General features: G+C 32.6%; 3 protein-coding genes across 3 annotated transcripts; 1 reads left to right on the forward strand and 2 right to left on the reverse strand.

Annotated features, from left to right (window-relative positions):
- Window positions 1-1230: 1230 nt before the first annotated feature.
- Window positions 1231-2044, reverse strand: LOC116805999. The gene is made up of 2 exons (XM_032741626.1): window positions 1943-2044; window positions 1231-1875 (listed from the first exon to the last, which is right to left on the reverse strand). Exons 1-2 carry the CDS (start codon window positions 2033-2035, stop codon window positions 1456-1458), a joined length of 513 nt encoding a protein of 170 aa, XP_032597517.1. The 5' UTR covers window positions 2036-2044; the 3' UTR covers window positions 1231-1455.
- A 2994-nt stretch (window positions 2045-5038) lies between these two features.
- LOC6569812 lies at window positions 5039-6315 on the forward strand. The gene is made up of 2 exons (XM_001995825.2): window positions 5039-5050; window positions 5482-6315. Exons 1-2 carry the CDS (start codon window positions 5039-5041, stop codon window positions 6313-6315), a joined length of 846 nt encoding a protein of 281 aa, XP_001995861.2.
- Window positions 6316-6694: 379 nt separating this feature from the next.
- On the reverse strand, window positions 6695-7040 carry LOC6569811. Its single transcript, XM_001995824.2, has one exon. The coding sequence runs from the start codon at window positions 7016-7018 to the stop codon at window positions 6695-6697; it is 324 nt and encodes a 107-aa protein (XP_001995860.1). The 5' UTR covers window positions 7019-7040.
- Window positions 7041-19463: the final 12423 nt, after the last annotated feature.

Consider the following 19463-nt stretch of genomic DNA (forward strand, 5'->3'; position numbering starts at 1 on the left):
TTTCAACAATATGCGTTTGCATGTAAATGCCACATGTGGCACTGGCATTTCAACTTTGAAGGACTTGACAAACATTTCTCGTTGCTGTTGTTAAGTAGTTTTTTTGTTTGCTTTTTTAAATAGATGAAAGTGGAAGATTAGAGTTTTCTGAAGTTTTAGCGGAGAAACCCTGCTTACAAATTAGATTTTCATTTCTACTTTAAAAAATATCTATTTTTTTTATTTTTTTTCTAATATTTTGTAATATCTGAAAACTAGAGAAATATTTTATTTGTTTTAATTTTAAATACATTTTCAATTTAGATTGATTTAGTAAAACTTCGGGCGATTTACAAAATCCATAAATCAAATAACTGTACTCGAAAAATAATTCAAATACGTATTGAAACTTTATATTTTCGTAGGCGTTGCAAGTCGTTTGGATTTTGATGTTTTTTTTTGCTGGTAAATCTGATTATGAAAATTCCATTAAAAGTTTTATGGGCTTGGCAAAATGTTTGAAAATCACGCACTCTGAAAAAGTGGGCGGCAAATCGACTTAGTTGCAGGGGGCGGCGCACCAAGAACGGAAGCGTAAATAAATGCAGCAGGTGCAACAGCAACAACAAGTTGCAGTTGCAACTGCAACCCGTTTTGCTGCATGCAAATTAAAAATACAGCAAATTACAATACAGCAAAACGCATTGCGTTTTTTATTTAATTTGTGCAAATTGCTTAGTAGAAATAGTTTAATTAAGGGTTTGCACTATTTGGCACATTGTTTAAATTTGATTTACAATTTGTTTACAAGCACAAATGCATAAATTTAAATATGCGAAAAAGTTATGTTATTTATCAAGTTGTTTGAAATAATGCACAATTACATTGCTTACCGCCAACAGTTAAGATATTGCTTTCAACAATGTTATTTATTTTGCATTATATTATATAGTTTACTTTGTGTAACAAGTTGTACAAAAATTGAAACATTGTGAAAAATGTAATAAATGATGTATAACATGTTTCGAGGAATGAACATATTTCTGTATTTACATTTGTTTAGAGCACATGACAAAATAATAATAATTAAAAACTTTCATTCAACAAGTTTTATTTTTTATTCCAGATGTATTTTTTCACATTGATTAAAATGATCCTCAATTTGCTTAGAAGCATAAGCATACGCACATATTTAAATATGCTTACAGCCCGTTAAAAATAAATCATAATATATAAAATATGTAGCCGTTTCTTTTAATAAATTTATTTGCTTCATATTTAGTTTATTCGGGATCAGTTTAGCATAGACACAACCCAAAACAGTTAATGGTTTCAAGGGTTTTATTGTGAAGATCAGTTGAAGACGCGCATCATAGACACAAACCAAAAGTCGCTGCTAGGAAGATTTCTGTTTCTTTTGTGTTTTGCAGATAGAGAACATTATTGCTATGTACTACTGTCTGTACTATTTGCATTCTATTTGTCCGATGCTGTTGCACTGATCGCTATATATTTGCGTCCATTGATTATCACAGTCTGCATAAGTGGCGGGGTCGGCTTTCTAGTGGGGATGGTGATATTGGTGATGTTGGCAACTAATTCTGGAGCAGTCAGCCTTCTAGTGGCAACGTTGGTAATGCTGGCAGCTCCGGGTGGGGTAAGTTTTGTAGTGGGAATGGTTGTGATACTGGTAACTGTTTCCAGAGAGGTCAGTTTTCTAGTGCAGACACTGCCAATGGCGGCAAATGTTTCCGGCGGAGTCAATTTTGGAGTGGCTGTTTCCGTTCTTTTCACAGGCTCTTTTTTTGACGACTTTGGTTGATTTTTCAGCTCAGCTTTCGCTTCCCGCTCATTTTCCACTTTTTGCTGCGCTTTGTTCTTAATCTTAAAACAAGTCTATAAATGAAAAAAAACCATTTACTTTATATTTTAATAATCATTGCAGTATTTATTATTAGCTTACTGGACATAGGTAAATTCTCTTCAAAGTTTTTGGATCTTTCACAACTTTTCTGGTTTTTGCATTGCAATTCGAGCAGATGGAAAATGGAGCCATTTTAACTCTGACTCGACAAAAAAAAAAAATTCTCTGTATACTTGTGAAAGTATTTGTGTAACCAGGTTTGCAATTCATGTAGGACTATTGCTTGCCCTGTTTTTCAGTGCTGGTAAACGCAGCTATGAGTGGTTTTCAATAGAAATGTAACTTGTTGTTTATTTCTAATACACACATTTATTTACATATTTAAAGTCAATGAAAATACAAAAAGTAAAAATGGTTTAAATTACATTAAAAATAAAATTTAATAGTAAATTTAAACTAAAAATAAGAAATATTTCAAAGATTTATAATAATTACTTTACTCAATCCAAATGCTTTTTATTTGTTTATCTTTTGGATGAAATTTTTTAAAGTGCATTTTGCATGCTGCTCAACTTTTGACAAATGACTTGGCAAGTTGACCTTTGACTGACAAAGCTGGCTGCTGACTGTGGCTGTTTTAGTCTTGACTCGTATTCGCATTAACGCCATTAGGCCAATTTGGCAGTTTGCCCTGACAAACAAAAAAAAAATAAACAAAAAATAAAAAATCGCGCAAACTTGCACAAAGGTAACCGAAAAGCGTCTCCCCAAAATGGATGCCAGACAGAGATGGAGACAGCTGCAGAGCATTTATACTCCTCTCCCTTACCACATTTCCCCCTTTGTACACATATCTATGCAAGTTCAAATAGAAGTCAAGTGAGAGCAAAATAAAAACGAAAACGAAACTAACTAAGAATGCAGCAGTCGAGTGAGATCGACTATGCGATACCCTGCAGCCAGTTGTTAAATATTTCATTTCTCATGGCAGGCAAGTACAGCCATAGAAGAGTAATAAATTGAGAGGAGAAAGAGTATAAAAAATGAAAGCAGATCATTTATTTATTCACAAGCCCGAACTGAAATCAACGACTTGTGATTAACCTACACACATGTATACATACATATGCATACTTGCGTACAGACGATGATATTCATAGTTTCATAATAATCGTTCGAGTTTAGATTTCCAAGAAATATAAAAAACACCATATTTTTGGGATTGCCGATTAAAGCCAGCCTTGCTGACTTTTAGAAATTGTTTTCCAAATATTTAAAAATTATTTCTGAAAGCAAGAAAATTTTTGCATTTTTTAGAGCGTTTTTTTCTTTTAGTGTAGAGACGAACGTTGCTCGATGCTGATCAGGAATAAATATGGCTCATGCACAAAACCAATATACCCTCTTAGTCTTTTTAATGTGGTAGTAAAAAAGTTTGCAACTGTGACAGTTGAAAGTGGCAGAAGCAGCAGCCGCAGTTGTACTTTTTTCTTGTTGCCACATTTCTCTTCGTTAACACAAGTTGGCTTTAATTACGACTCTGTCCTTGCAATTTAACAGACATTTTTGCATTGTTGCCACTTGCTGCATGCCTCAATTTATGTTCATTTGAGAGACCCGTTAGATGCAGATAGATAGAACTTGTTGACCAGCACTGGCAAATGGCAATTCGAAAGCAACCCTGTTTTCCACATACTCGTTGCTTATTTATTGCCTGCCAAACGCCATAAATTGGCATTCGAGTGCCTTTTAAATTGGATCAGCATTTAAAATCTAAATTAAATATTTTATATAATTTATTTAATTAAGTTATCGACAGTCTAAGTTAAAGGCAAGCAAGATTATGTATAATATATGTATATATATATAAATATATATTGAAGTCGATGTTTATTTATTATTGTTATTATTATGTTTTCGTTATAATCGATAATCGATCTATAATACCAACCCAAGCTTTTGAATCAATATCACGAAATTAATGAATAAACTTCTTTTACACAATACCATATTATATCCAGTACTGTTCAGGAAATTCGCGGTTGACTTTGGCGTGCCTTATATGGCTGAGGATATCGTTCCACCACCAGAAGACTAAAGAAACTCCTGGAGGCTGGACCTGCCCATATAACTACTTACTTCAAACTGGTCAATGTCGCAAAGCCATATCAAAGTACACAAAAACATAGTAATCACCTATAATAACTTTCAAAACATGCAAGAACTTTATATGTTTGTTGAAAGTATATTTTTAAAGTGAATACTTTCTAATAGTCAAGGGTTTTCTTTTCTTAATTCCAGGGTACATTTTTTAGTTACACATTTTTTTATGGGAAAATCGAGAGAAGTTTAAAAAATATATATATTAATTTTAAATATTTATTTTTTAATATTTCTCTCCTTTTTTACAATTGGCACTCAGTTAAGACTGCATATAATTTGATGGATATTTTGTCGCTATCGATCTATGGCACTGTGACATTTGTTATTACAATTGACAATTGGGAAAATGACGTCATGCTTGCCATATATATAAGTGTATATGTATATAAAGCTGACCAAATTGAATGTAATGGACAGTAGACAGACAAAGCATTTGATTTATTAGTTTTGTCATTAAACAAATTGTCGAACAATGACAGGCTCAATGGAAATGCAAATGCAAATGTCGATATAAATATATATATATATATATATATGTGTGTGTGTGTGTACAGTGTGTACTGGCTACAAATGTACTTAGTGGAACTTATTTATGTAGATTGATATTTATTTGTGATAAACACAGGCATTGACGCAAATTAGAATAAACATTTTCATTACCCAAACTGTACACGAGCCCCAAAGGACCTCAAAAAGAACTCGTTCACTGTGAGAAAGCAATCACTTTGCTTCAATTGGTTTTCTGACTGGTCATCATCCGAGGATGATGATTCCACCACTACACTGTAATTTATGTGTGCGTGTGTTTCGAGTAGGGTTCATTATTAGTGGCTAATGATTGTGGCAGTGGAAATGTTAATCACTCAATGATTGATTTATGGCTGATATATATATATATATATATGTCCACACACTTAGATCAATAAATACATACAAATATTTCAACAATGACCAAAAGGCCATTTTGAAAATGGTCTCAGCTTTAACATAGTTTTGACGGTGGTTTTTAGAAATATTTCTTTCTGAATAATAATGGCGTTGAAAGTAAGACGAATTTATAAAATTCAGGTTGACTTTTATTTCTGTGTGATCTTTTATAAATTTATTTCAGCACAACTGTTCCCAAAATGCCATTTTGAAAGGGAATTCAGCTTTGACAAAGTTTTGATATTGGAAAATGTACAATTGTTTTATTTATATTAAAGGCTTTATTTTATTTGTTACCTTTTACATTTTAAACAGGGTATCTAACTGAAACCGGAATATGAATATTATGCGTACCGTAAGCATTTAAATTTTCATTTTATAAAAAGTAAATGACAAGAGGTGTCATCAAAAAGGCATTGCTTTTTAAAAAATCAGATAACTTATGTCAAAGTTTTAACAGTCGAAAATTTGGGAATTGTCGCACTCTGAATACATTTTGTTGGGTATCAAGTCTGACAATGAAATGGAAATGGAAAAACTGCTGCCAGTTGCTGCTGCTGCTGGGCCTGTTCTGTGCCGGTCAAGGCCGCAACTTGGGGCGTCTCCGCACCGATGACGATGACGACGAAGGCGAGCAATGCGATCGTTACACAGCTCAACTAATAACGCCCGATAAACCAACGGATGAGGATGTGGATGGCGGGGCAAGCGGAGCAAGTCTAACAACGACGGGTCGTAACTGTTCCCAGTTGGCAGCGAATATAGCTGCAAAGGCGGCACAAGTTGCCACAGCGGCAAATGAGGCACAAGCGAGTGCCGCCGAATATGCCGCCAAAGAGGTGCGCCTTCAACTTGCCGGCAAAGCGTTGCAAGCTTCTCGTGCCGCACAAGCAGTGCTCGAGGGCAAAAGAGCTCTGCTCGATAAAACTCAGCGGGAATTAAGTGATTTGGATGAATGGATCAATAAATTAGGTGCCTCGTTGGAATTGAGTGAAGCGAATGCAAAAAATGCTGAATTTGCAGCCAAGTCAGCGGAATCGCATTTTGGCCGACTCAACGATGTGGTTCAATTGGTGGCCAGCAGTTTGGCGGATGTGGATGCTCTGGCTGATATCGGCCAGAGTGATCTTAAGGAGAAACAACAAATGCTGGTCGCCGCCAAGGAGCGCAGTGATCGCATCCAAAAGGACATCTCCTGCGCCCGCGACGAATATCAACAGGTGAAGGTGGCTGCTTATCAGGCGGCATGCGCCGCTGTCGATGCCAAGAAGAAGGCAGCTGCCACTGCCACTGCCACGGGGGGTGGAGATAAGGGCAAGTGCAACACGTCAATGCGACGCAGACACATGCGCTTCTATCCACTGAAGCAGATTCAGCACTAATCTGGGCAAGATAAGCGATATATATGTCTATATATATATGAGTATATATATATATAAATATGCTTTATTTATGTTTGGTATTTTGTTTGCCAATGTATATTTTGTTAACAAATTGTTTATTACATAAGTTACTAAGAGCAGAGAAATATATAAATTATAATTATATGTATGATGTATATGTATATTTATATATATATTTCTTTGATCATTTTTCATTTTGGAGTTTTTCACTTCTCCTTTTTTTTTTAAATCTCCAAAAATTATATTTTTAATACCTTCGGAATTTTTAAAAATGTATTGTATATTTTTTTTGTTCATTACAAAAGTTATTGCAAGCATATAAAATTAGTCTATATCGTATAACAAAATGCTAAACGAGCTAATGCAATAGGATATTCTTTTGGAATATCTCTCGCAATTTAAAAAAAAATTGAAGTTTGCGAGTGCGTCCTAGGTTGATTTGTTGAATGCCACGTTGGAATGTGGCATCCATGTTGTTGTTGTAAGCATCGCTTGGACTTGACATTCTGACCACGCCAGCCTCCACATGGTCGTTGGTTATGTCCATCAGCATCATACTGTTGTCCCTTGTCCAAATACCCGAGCATCGCTGGCAAAGACCGATCACAAAATTGGTCACCTTATTGGCACACATCTCACACTCGGGCGCAGACCACATTGGATCGCTCTGATTAAGACTCATTATATTTATTTCTCTTTAATTTGTGCCAGAAATCTGCTTGCAACTTTTGGTGTGCTTTGAGCTTCCGCGTGTTTGTGGCTAGGTTCAGCATACAATTTAAAATCATTTTACTTTTAATCACATTTTGTGATTAAGAAGCGTTAAGTTTTGAAATAACTAGTCCGTTGGGCTTAAAATAAAAAACAGATAAAGTATTATTAATATAAGTATATATTCTTAAATTAATTAGTAATCAGTTCGGCTTAACAAAAGAAATTTAATAATAGTTAATAATTTATATATAATAATTTAAATATTTTCACACAATACTATAAATTCGTGTATAATCTAAATAACAAACGTGTGCTTTGCTCTCTTTAATACACCTTATTTATTTGCATTTTTCTCCTTATGCATACAGTTGTTTTTATTTTATAACACCGTATTTCAGTAAAAATATTTGAATTCAATTAGTTATAAATTTTATTTTTGCAGTGTCTTAAGTCAATAAGTTTGCGCACATCAATAAATTTATGCTGAACTCGTCCTGAAATTCTTACAAAGCAGTGTTGTATAATTTCCTAATTGCTAGAGTTGATTTGTTAATTTGCGTGTTATTATACCCCTATTAAGGATCCAAATTTGAAATGTTTTTCATTTGTTACTGCGTTTTTATGAAAAGACGGAGCATGTAAAGAATGTGAAGTTGAAGTAGAATCCATCAATTATATAACGATCATTAATTGAAAGGCATTGCCAAAAATGTTGCTCCAAAGATTAAGATGAGGAAATTGATAAGGACTGCAATGAATTTTTCGTTGGAATATCCACTATTAAAATCAAGCAACATGAAGGTGGAAGGATATTTTAAGTAGACTGAAGTTAATCTGCTCAAAGCAAAGTTTGTTTGACTTTACATTTGAATATTTTTTTAATATATTTCTTATGATGCTCGTTTCAATTCTAGCCGTTAGCTGAATACTCCAAAGCCGTGCGGTTATATTGTATTAGAAAGGGTGATTTAAGTGCCTTAAATTATGGGATCGAGATAGGTGCAGACAAATAAGACACTTAAATTCATCTATTGACAGCTTGGACGTATGGAAAATTACGGGAATATTTACCTAAATTTATAACTCTCGTTCTTTTGGGCCGACTTACATTGTTTACCTGTAGACTCTGTGTTAATGGACATGGAATTTGTGATTAGAATTTACTGTTTGCTAAATTTGTTGTGAGTCATTAGTCTACCATCTCATTATACATTCCATATTAAACGGTATAAATAGCTAATAATTTAGAGCAACTTATGAACGAGTTAAAAATTCATTTGAAGGACGAAAATGTTGCTTGAAATTTTGGCATTTTCGGTTTGCGAGTTAATTTTATTATTAAAGCCTTGGACACTGGTTGTTGGCTATTGGTTTTTGTCTGTTTTTATCTAACTCTGTTGGCCTGGGCCATAGGCTGAGGCCAACTCGACGTGGCTCTTTTCGTTTCTTGTTTCAGCAAAATTCATTTAATTTCTTAAATTGAAATTATGGTAATTTCCTGTAGTCATGCAAGCCTTTAGCGCCGCATTTCGTGTCTGATCAGATGGCCAGGGGGGCAATGAGAGGGTTGACGTTGGCAAAAGGGGGTGGGGTTTGTTGGCTAACCAAAAGTCAAGTTCACAAGTTTAAAGCGAAACAAAAACTGCAATCGCGCTTTTGACTACTAGTTCTCCTCCTCCACTTGAGTTTTGACAGTCGATAAATGAATGGTTTTGGGGCTTTTGTTGCTAGGCTTTCGTCATTGAGTCATTCCATCATTCCGTCATTCAGTTGCTAGTTTTCAAGGCTGCCTAGTCAATCGATAATGACTCGCATAACTCGCACCTGATTCACATTCAGTCACTCCGCACAACTCGTACTTATAAATTAATCAACTGTTGGTCAAATATTATTTGGCTCAATCGATGTCTGTGCTGCATCTAAAAATCTTAGGTACCCTCAGCAAATAAATTGCACTGAACTTATTACTTATTATTCAGACAGTATATTTCTAAAATCAAGCGCTTCTAATTTCATCAAAGAATGTTCCTTATTTTCAGATTGTTCTTCTTTTAACATTAACTTTTTCGCTGTTTACATTTATTTAATATCGTCTAATATCAAATATATGCATAGAAGATAAAATATTGGTAGATTGATAGGGGAAAGGCTCGATAAACTAGCCCAGTGATTCGATAACAGATTTAATTGATTCTCTTACCTGATTATATTAATCAATTAGTTACATAAATTTTAAGAAAGGTGTTTTCTTATAGTTGGAACTTATTTCTATAAATAACAAAAGTTTTGTAGTTTTCATGGCGATTTTTGAACATACACTTCGATTTTATTCCGAGTGTAGTGAAGGCCTAAATAATCGTGAGAAATTCGGCACAGACATTTGAAAAACAAAGAGCGCTCCCGGCCAAAAGGCAACTTGTTAAGCTTGTTGTTCACCGAATTGCGTCCTTTAGTGGCATTTACTCGAATCGGAATCAGCACACCTCTAACCACCTTCACACTTTACCACATTCCCTATGCTAAACCACAACTTCATCCACCCACTCATCGAAGCCATAACAAGCAATTTGCCATTTTCATGGAGTTGAACGTGTGACAAGTGGGCGACTTTTGGATACCTGTTGAGATGTGTGTTGCGCCACGCCCTGGGGCACATTTCGATTTGTACGAGCAGCAGGCAGCAGGCAGCATGTTTCACTGCACTCATGTTGAGGATGATTTGCACGATTAAGGGGCGTGGTCGCCATCAACACTCAGAAAAATAGGGCAGCATTTCAGAAATTCACCAAGATTAACTCTCCTTATTACTCGGAAAATATTATTTTAAAAACCAGGTGTTTTCTTTTCATACTTTGAGGGAAACATTTTTCTAAAATATAACAAATATTTACTAATTTTCAGGCTGTTTTTTAAAGTGTACAGTTAGCTTTTTGTTGCTTATAATATTAATAAACATTAGGTTCGATATGTATATTTCTCAGCTCTAAAATTCAGAGCGATTTACTAAAACGTAGGGCGATTTGTTTTCTGAGTGCAGTACAGAAAAGGGGCTTGATTTCGCTTCCATGCTGTTACCCTGAATTTCCAAGAATGAACCGTCGATGTTGAGTCCTTTAACTCAGTCGCATTCGAATTTGGTATAGCAAATTGCAACGTTAGCTTTTAAATACCCACAAAGCACAAGCACTCAAATAACCAGAATATTTTGTTGGCAACAATGAAAACAGTTCTGGGTAAGCGATTATTCATTGGTTGAATCAATTGCTGAAATATATGCTGTTATTTTATGAGTTGAGCAATCAAAAGCCAATTCTTGAAATATTTTGTATATTTAATAATAAAAAGCAACGAAGTGGATTTATTGCATAGTTAATATTTTAATTTTTAGTTGAACAATATCCAAAAGTAACTGAAAAGACTGATTTGAGTGATAGTAATAAAACAATGTCAGTTTATGAATAACACATTTTTACTTACAATAAATAGTTTGAAAAGTAAGAGTACTTGCGTCGAGAGAGCTCGGAAGCTACCCTGTAAATAAGTCTTTACCTATCATAAATTAGTTTAAATATAAAGTTTAAAGTTGAGATTACTTAGTCAGCTAATTAGGCATTCGTATCGATCGGCATATATCTTAACTTATAACTAATAAGATCGAATTGAGTGCGCTTAGACTTAAATCATTCTCTTTTTGTGGTTTTTACTGGGATTCTATTCTCCGATTACTATCGTAATCCAGCAGGCTTCGTTTTATTAATATTTCGTCATTGGTTATGAGGAAACACCTCTCCCAATGCCTTTTCAAGCTACATACCAAAAATATAATAACATCTAAAAGGATGTAAAAACAAAACATGTTATTTTTGTTAAGAAACGGAAAATAAAAACGAATTTGAATTAAAGAAAGAGACTTAATGTTCGAGTATATACGGAAGACAAACAAACAGTCAATTCAAAAAGTTAAGATAAACCAAGCCAGAATTTCCAGATTGTTATATTGCACTATACAAATACATGACACCTCAACATAGATAATATGTTCACATTTGCAACACAATCTTTGGCAAGCTATTACTTCTCGTTAATTTTTGTTCATGTTGAGCACACAGCTAATCGAAGCTGTTAGAATGTTGTGTAACAGTTATGGCATATTTGGGGCATATTCGCAACTTTGTTTGCTTCCGGTGGAACCACTAGCCAAGCAATGGACCAACAATAAGCCACAATCTTGTTATGGGCACCACAAAGTCAGGCGAACTCACTTCCAGATTGAAATGCGTATCCCACAAGCAAAACAACTTTGAGCTGAAACCTCTATGAAAATGAAATTGTGAAGGAGTTGTGCAGGAGCTGTGGAGGAGCTGTGGAGGAGGTGAGCACACACATCGACGCATAACACATAACCCACTTAGTGGGGTTGATTGTGGAGGGGGTGCAGTGGGGGCGTGGCATGAGTGTTTTTGCTATGCTTCGCAGTGCAGCTCAAGTGTAAACATCATCATCGACGCTGCCTGGGCTGCATTGTGGCACCTCACTGGAACTTTAAGTGGAACTGGAAGTGGAAGCGGAATGGCTGCCTACACTCAAAAAAAATATTAACCTGATATTTTAAAAATTTGCTTGAAATTTTAGTCTTAATTTGATCATTCAATTTATTTTCTAGTTTTGCAATTTATCTTTGTCGACTGATATTAACAAGATAATAAATAAATAAATAAATATATGCACAAAGAAAACTCTGAAAATGAGACCATGTTTTTTGTAATATATATAAATAAATATATACCGAAATTAAGAAAAGAAAAATCCTTACTTACTGAATACCCTTGATAAGGTTCTACATTTAAGGACGATTTTTCTGAGTGTATTCGACGTTCCCAGTGTGTTAGCCGGCAACTGTCGCTTTTTGTTGCCTTCCGATGGATGTCTTTGATTTCATTTCAGTTCATTTCATTCTGTTGTCGGGGGAGCAAACTCGCGACAGCCACTGCTGCTGCTGCGTTGTGACAAGTGGCAAGTGGCAAGTCATGTGGCTTACCCAACCATCCAAGCCACCCACAGGCCAACAGAATCAACGGCCCGGAATTGCGGACGACGATGACGGCTTCCGATAAACATTTGGTGTTATTGTTTTTGTTATTCTTGTTGTTGTTGTTGTTGTTGAAACGGGTGTTATTTAAGTGTACGCTATTTGTTGCATGGAAAATTCATGAGATTTCTGTAATTCACTTCATAGTATTTGTTGTTGTTGCTGTCGTTGTCGTTGTTAATGCTGTTGTTATTTTATGCGTTTTTGCCTGCCCAAAATGAAACCAGCTGAAGGTTGCCCCAAACTATTCGATTATTGCTGCCTAGAGAGAAACAAACTGAGTGCTGAGGATATGTTTAAGCAACAGTTTGTACCGTGTACACTCAGAAAAAATCCCACCGAATCTTAGAACATCGCTTTAAAGATTGGAAAGTTTTTCTAGTATTAAGAAATAATTTTTAAATAAAAGAAAACATTTTTCTTAGATTTAGAAAGGCTTATCCATATTCGACTATTCCAAATTTATGAAATTTTTTCAGTAATATTTTATATTATTAAGAAAAACATGCTGCTTAGAAAACACATTTTCTAAGAGGCCATCTCGACTGCAATATTATCTTCTGTAGAGACAAACCAATGTTCTCAGAAGCTGAGAGCATCCCCGTATGGTCGAAAATTATTTTTAAATTACATTAAATGAATTTGTATACTCTATGCAAAAGATTTATATCTGTGAATTATTTACATTCAAATCTTTTATTAATAATGTTAGTAAAAAAAAGCTAATGTACGAATTCTTCTGTATTGTTAAATGCACAAAAAAAAAACACCCTGTGGAAGTTAGAAATATTTTTTCTAAATTTTATTAATGGATCACCCACCAGGGCTCAGGTCGTGGACCAAAACCACGAGGAAATACACCAACATATCGATTTAGACAGTTTTCAAACCTGATGTCTAGTAAATTTATTAAATCTTAATTGTGATAAATATGTATTAATCTATTTTTATAGACTAATTCCCCTTTTTGAGTAATTATTTTATTTATTGCTTTGATTATAATAAATGTGTTGGTAATTGGGTATTCGATTAGATCCCAACCTTGAGTTTGAAAAGTTTATTTCTTCTTCAGCTAATCGAGACTTTGATGTCCTGCACTTAATCAAGTGCTAGTCGAAATGGTTTTACGATATCTATATACCTAAAACTTTTTATATTTCATTTGAGCGTTCCATTGTTGACTATAAATTTTGTATATAGTATATGATCTCCCAATTACTTAATAATAAGTCCGAAAAATCCGATAGCTCCCTTGTATCATCGTCCAGATGGTTCTCTGAATTCTTGAATTTCAATTATCTTCACTAGTTCTGTATTTAAATTTGCGTATTTTAAACAAGAAAAGAAAACAGAAATCTACTTAGAGGAGTTTCTGCTCTTTTAAACTTATTTCTTAATGCACTTCATAACTTACTCACTTTAGAAATTTTCCATTCTAATGAAAAGAAAATAAACTGTGCAAATGTGATTTCTTTCAATAATATTTCATGTTTATTTTTCAATATGCGCCTAGTTCTATTTTTATTATTATTATTATAATATATTTCGATTATTTGTTTCTTCATTATATATATATATATAAATGTTATTGTTCATTGCGTTTCATTTCAATGCTTACCATTTGTATTATTTGTTATACTTTTTCCTTATGCTTTTGCATTTCTTTTTTGTATTTTTTTTTTTCAATGTATGTTTTATTCAAATTGCTTGCAAACGAAATTCTTATAAAAGTTTTTAAACCATAGTCTTTCAAGCCAATTGTAAAAAATGTGTTGTGTGCAACTGTGTAAAATTTGTTATTAATTCATTATTCATACCTTAATTGCATATGTATGAATGTTTGTATGAATGTTTGAATGCACTTATGTATTAATGCATTTATGTATCAATGTAACAACAAAATAAATAACGAGCATGTTCAACATGAAGCGCGTGTATAAAATGCATATTTTGTTAATATATTGTTTTTCTTTCAATTTTTTAATTTTTAACTGCGATTTCTTTGAGAGAGGCATATTGTTTTTAGCTATGCGTTGCTTAGTTTTAGTACTCAATGGCATTGTGATTTTTCTTTCTTTTTTTTAATGAGTTCAATTCGCTTAACTATCAAAAATTATATTTATGCATTTCCATCTATATTTCTGCTCAATTTTATTTACATTTAACGTTTGTTTTCTTTTTTTCTTCATTACTATTATTGTTGTCTCTTAACTATGAACATTTTGATATTATCATTAGCATATCTTCGTTTTGACCTTATCATGTGGCTTGGTATTATTAATACGTGTGGCATTCACATTTATATAAAAAAAATCTATGCCAATTTGCCAAAACTAAATCCATTTCTGCACAACTCACCAAAAACACGAAATGTTACAATTTATTATCCCAATGTCAGCTTGAACAGAACAGAGCATATATATATATATAGCTTCGATCATCATGAGCATCAGTAAGTGGTTCTAGTAAGTGGTTCCGTGAGCGATTGTGTGAAATGCTTTCAAAACAATAATCAATAAAACAAATTCAAGGAACAATAATCCAAAATAGTAAAAGATTGTTTTATAAAAATTATATATTGTCAAGCACTATTTTGTGTTGTGTATGAAGTTGGGCATACATCTAATCCATATTTGTTGCAGTAAAAGATAATAATAATAATACAAAAAATAAAGACTTTATTAGATTTTATATTTAATATTTAATTTATAAGAAAATTAAAAGCAATGTGTTTATTCTTAATAACATTTGTTACGAAAAGAGCAAGGGTTCTTCGAACTTTGTCTGTGAAAAAGAGTCTTGAAGTACATATTAAAATAAAAATAAAACATAATATAACTCACATAAACTTAAAGATTAAAGTATATTATATTTGATCAATAAATAAAGCTGTAATTTATGAGAAGATTGAAAAATATTTTCATACTCAATAAAATTTGTTGAAATGGTTTTTCGAACTTTATCTGTGAAAAGAGTTTTGTAGCAAATATAAATATAAAATAAAATATAATATAATCTAACCTAAGCTTAAAGATTAAAGTACATAATATTTGATATTGGTACCATCACTAAATGAAGCTGTAATTTATAAGAAAATTAAAAAAATATTTTCATATTTTCAAAATGTTTCTTTGCCTGGGAAAAGAGTATTGAAATATAAAATAAAAAATACAATATAATCTCACATAAGCTTAAAGGATTTCAATATGGTTTTTATTGCTTTAATTTATTCTCCATTGGGACTTAATGTAAATGTTTTAAAATTATATTTTATAATCAATATTGAAGCAAGACTGTGAATTTAATTGCTTATATTCGTTTGATTCAATTCAGTGTGATTAAAAGTTTCCCTTTTAACTATGTAACAATATATTAAATATTTATATTATTCATTATTGATCACAGTCAAAAACAATAATTAACTATGACATTTATAAATATATACAAAAGATGTTTGCTGCTTTTGATTGAAATAAATTTTTTTTGGTGTGGAACTCAAATAATCTCTATTTTTATACCTATAACAAAAAATATATATTTAACGTAATTATTTGTTTTTTTTTTTACCAAATACATTAACTTGGGGCACTTTGTGAAGGGCTCTCATCAACATTTTCATCGGCTTGGACAAAGTTTAAAATATTTGCCAAAAATGAACAACAAATAACTATATTATGTACTCGTATATAATACAAAACTGTGATTGTATTCAAAACATTAAACGATTCATTTGAAATAAATGTGAGTTGAAAATTTATTTTTTATATTTTGCAGGCTTGCTCAATTTATTGTTGCTATCAGTTTTCTAAATTTAACTGAACTTTTGTTTTCCTTTTGTTTTTTTTTATTATTATTTTTTATTACTAATGCATTACAAACTTATTTAGAAACTATGCAAAATTTTACATCTAATGTTAAATTTTTTTTTTTTTTTTCTCTTCAGCAGTACAAAAATTATTCATTGCATTTATATTACTCACAAATATGGTTGTTTAATTTTGTTTTTGTTGATTTTTTTTGTTTAATTGTACATAACTAAATTTACATTTTCGATACACATTGCAAAAACTTGTCTCTCGTTTTTTAATATACACCTACTACATTATTACATAAGTATTCAATTTTGTTGCGGTTACAAACACAATTCTTTTGTAATTCTTATGAAAATATGCGATGCTGCATTCTTTTACATATGTGTATTTATGTATGTGTGTATGTATTTATGTAAGTATGTATATTGAATACCCTATGCTTACAACTAGATTCGATTTTGTTTTTTTGTTTGTTTTTTTTTTGCTTTCTTGCAGCCAGGTTTAAAAATCATCATTTACGCTAAAAATTAACTAAATGTAATCAATCTTAGGAATTATTCAGTTGGATCAATTTTTATTATTATTTTTTATTTTTTTTTTATATATTTTGTTTGTGTGTTAGTGTGTGTGTTTTTTGGTAGTTTTGCTAAAAGTTTGTAGTGTCCACTGTAGTCGATGGCGGCCTTGGCCCTGGCTTTTGGGCACCTCAGAAGTTGGTTTTATTCTTTTTTGGCCGCCAAATTGGGTCAATGGGGTTTTTGTTTTTTTTTTTTTTGTGAAGATTTCAGTTCGCTAGACTCGATTGACACTGTTGTTGGAAGAGCAAATAGATTATCCGTAGTTTAGTTCCGCAGTGATGATTAGCTGCTGCTAGAAATCGCTACTCGTCGATGGATTCCCTAAATTGCTCTCCACAGTGTCATCTTTGTGTCAGAGCGGCGGCTTATAAACTTCAATAGCTGGCGTCAGCATATCCACTCGCGTCTATATCGAGGTGTCACTGTAACACATGGAAAGAAATGCAATTTAATATTAATTATTATTTAGAAGTTAATTTTAGTTAGTTAATTTTGTCAATAGCCCCCCAATATAAATCGATATCCGATAGATATTAAATACACAATTGTAAGTAAATATAATGTTATAGAAATAAAAATTGTATACGGGAATATAAATTGTTTTTAAACCTCAAGTTGAGAAATCTTTCTGTAGTCATTAAGATACCTATTTTTATGACAAAAGTTGTCTTTAGTTAGATTTTCCTACCATTTTAAACAGCTGTATAATGAATACAAGAGAAATCATCTAATCTTCTAGTTCACTTTTATCGATAACTTTCCCGCTTAGAAGAATTATAATAATAATAACCATCCTGCTAGTGATTTAAAAAATTCTCTGTCGTAGTGACATTAGATTCATTAAATCGTTATTCAATTTTGACTTCAGTTATTTTTAATTTTGTCGTTTTGTTTTGCTTTTTATTATTACTTATCCATTATCCATAACAATAAGTGAGCAATTGTTTTTAAAATCTTTTTGTCGCCATTTATTTGACACTGTCTACATTCAAATGAAAATATCAATATGACTTCTATTTGTTTTACCGAAATTTATATTAAAAAATGCCTCGCAAATATATTTGGATTTCGCATTGTGTTCTTGATTTTACAACAACGTTGAGCAGAGCGGAAATGGTTGAATTATGCAAAAAAGAAAAAAGTTTGTGGCAACAAAATTTCAATAACTTTGTATTCAATCGAAAAGTTGTGTAACACATCTAAGACGGCGTCTGTTTAAAAATGATGCCAGCTGAAAGAGCATAAAAAATGCCAAGCAAAACAGTTGAGATGAAAAAAAAATAAATATAACTTCAAGGGATTTTCAACTAAATTAAAGTTTGTCCAGTTGCAAAATCCGTGTGCACTGCAAACACGTGAAAATCATGTGAGAACGTTGTGGGTGACTCCAAACTGACTACGTGATTCTCGTAAACCAGCTGAATACCAACTGCAATCATTTTGAAAAGCCCCATCAAGGGGGCGGAGCGTGAGGGCGATTGGGGCTCCCATTCAAAAATGCTGTCGAAAACAGTTGCCCTTTGCGGACCTGCTACAAAACCAGTTTGTGCTTCCAGCTTCCGCATCAGAGTGTTATGAATGTGAACCATCAGTCTACACAAAACATTAAGTATACTCAGAGAAAACCTCACACACAATTTCAGTAAATCGCCCTGAAAACAATAAAGTGTTTTCCTGTATTTAGAAATATTTTCTAAATACAAGAAAAGAATTTCTAAAAATTAGAAAAGATTTTTTTTTTATATTTTTGTGAAATGTATTTTTTAATAATAGGAAATATTTCTAGAAAATATAAATGCAAAAACAGTTTCTTAGAAAAAATGCTTTCTCATTTTGAGAAAGTAGAAATTTAATTTAATGGTGTGTTAAAGTTTAGCTGTTGCCTAGCTTAGAGGCGGCAGTAATTATTTAAAAATAACAAATATTTAAATAAACCGAAAGCAACTTAAAATCTAAAACAATAGATCCTAATATTAACACAGATAAAATTAGGACTCTTAAAAAGTTTTTCTTCTTTTTAGAATTAAATTCGAAAAAATTCTTGCTGATATTAAGAAAGTAAAAATGAAATTTGCTCTCTCGGATGCTATTTTAGAGTTAAGTTGTCTGACTTCTAAATCGAATAGCTCAGTGTAAAATTTGAAAATACTGATGTAAAAAGCTATTATTAGAATTCTTGGTGATACATTTTGTAAAATGCATGGTGGTTTTTTTCTGAGTGTATGTTACGTGAAAGCATTTGTAGCAGATGCTGCCCATATCCCATATCTCGTATCTATCCTCATCTAGGTGGCTGCACTGCGACAAGTATGCCTATTGTTGACCCACTATCCGATAACAGTTTATGAGCCTCCATTTGATTCATCTATTTCTGTTTCAATTGTTATTTATATTTAGGTTCGCTGCGTCTTTCTTTTATTTTTGTTCAGTGACACCCTGTTGCTGCCTTCCTTTTGTACACCAGGCTGGTTGAAATGTTTGGGGGATGGGATTTGGTTTCGCTTTGCAAATGAAATGGAATTAAATGAAATGTGCAATTTATTGTATTTAGGGGATACTTTGAATTGCCAAATGCGCCAAAATGCCAATAGCAAAAGCAAAAGCGAAACGAGCAACGAACAACGAACGAGAAACAAAACCCAAATCGCATTTCCGTTTCCTATTTCACTTGTTGTTTGTGTTTGTGTGTATGTGTGTCCATGCATAAGAAGAATAGAGAAAGCTACTGCTCGCTTTATTGGCATTTTATTCAAGTTTTATTTATATTTATATATAGTTTCCCTCTCCACTTTATTGTTGCTCGTTGCCAATTTTCTGCATTAGCTGCGCATGTTGATTTAAATAGACAACTAGCTTTATTTGACGTCACATTATGCCTTGCCAGAGATGGCATCATTTATAGCATATGGCATATATGTGTTTGAATTTTATAAA

This window comes from Drosophila grimshawi, unplaced genomic scaffold, assembly GCF_018153295.1.
Source record: "Drosophila grimshawi isolate 15287-2541.00 unplaced genomic scaffold, ASM1815329v1 contig_311, whole genome shotgun sequence".
Classification (NCBI taxonomy): domain Eukaryota; kingdom Metazoa; phylum Arthropoda; class Insecta; order Diptera; family Drosophilidae; genus Drosophila; species Drosophila grimshawi.

Excerpts from the sequence above, each read along its gene's own strand:
- LOC6569811 (XM_001995824.2), bottom strand. The coding sequence starts at position 7,018 with ATGAGTCTTAATCAGAGCGATCCAATGTGGTCTGCGCCCGAGTGTGAG.
- LOC116805999 (XM_032741626.1), bottom strand. The coding sequence starts at position 2,035 with ATGGCTCCATTTTCCATCTGCTCGAATTGCAATGCAAAAACCAGAAAA. Across the intron at positions 1,876-1,942 it reads AGAGAATTTACCTATGTCCA|ACTTGTTTTAAGATTAAGAA; the intron begins GTAAGCTAATAA and ends TTTCATTTATAG.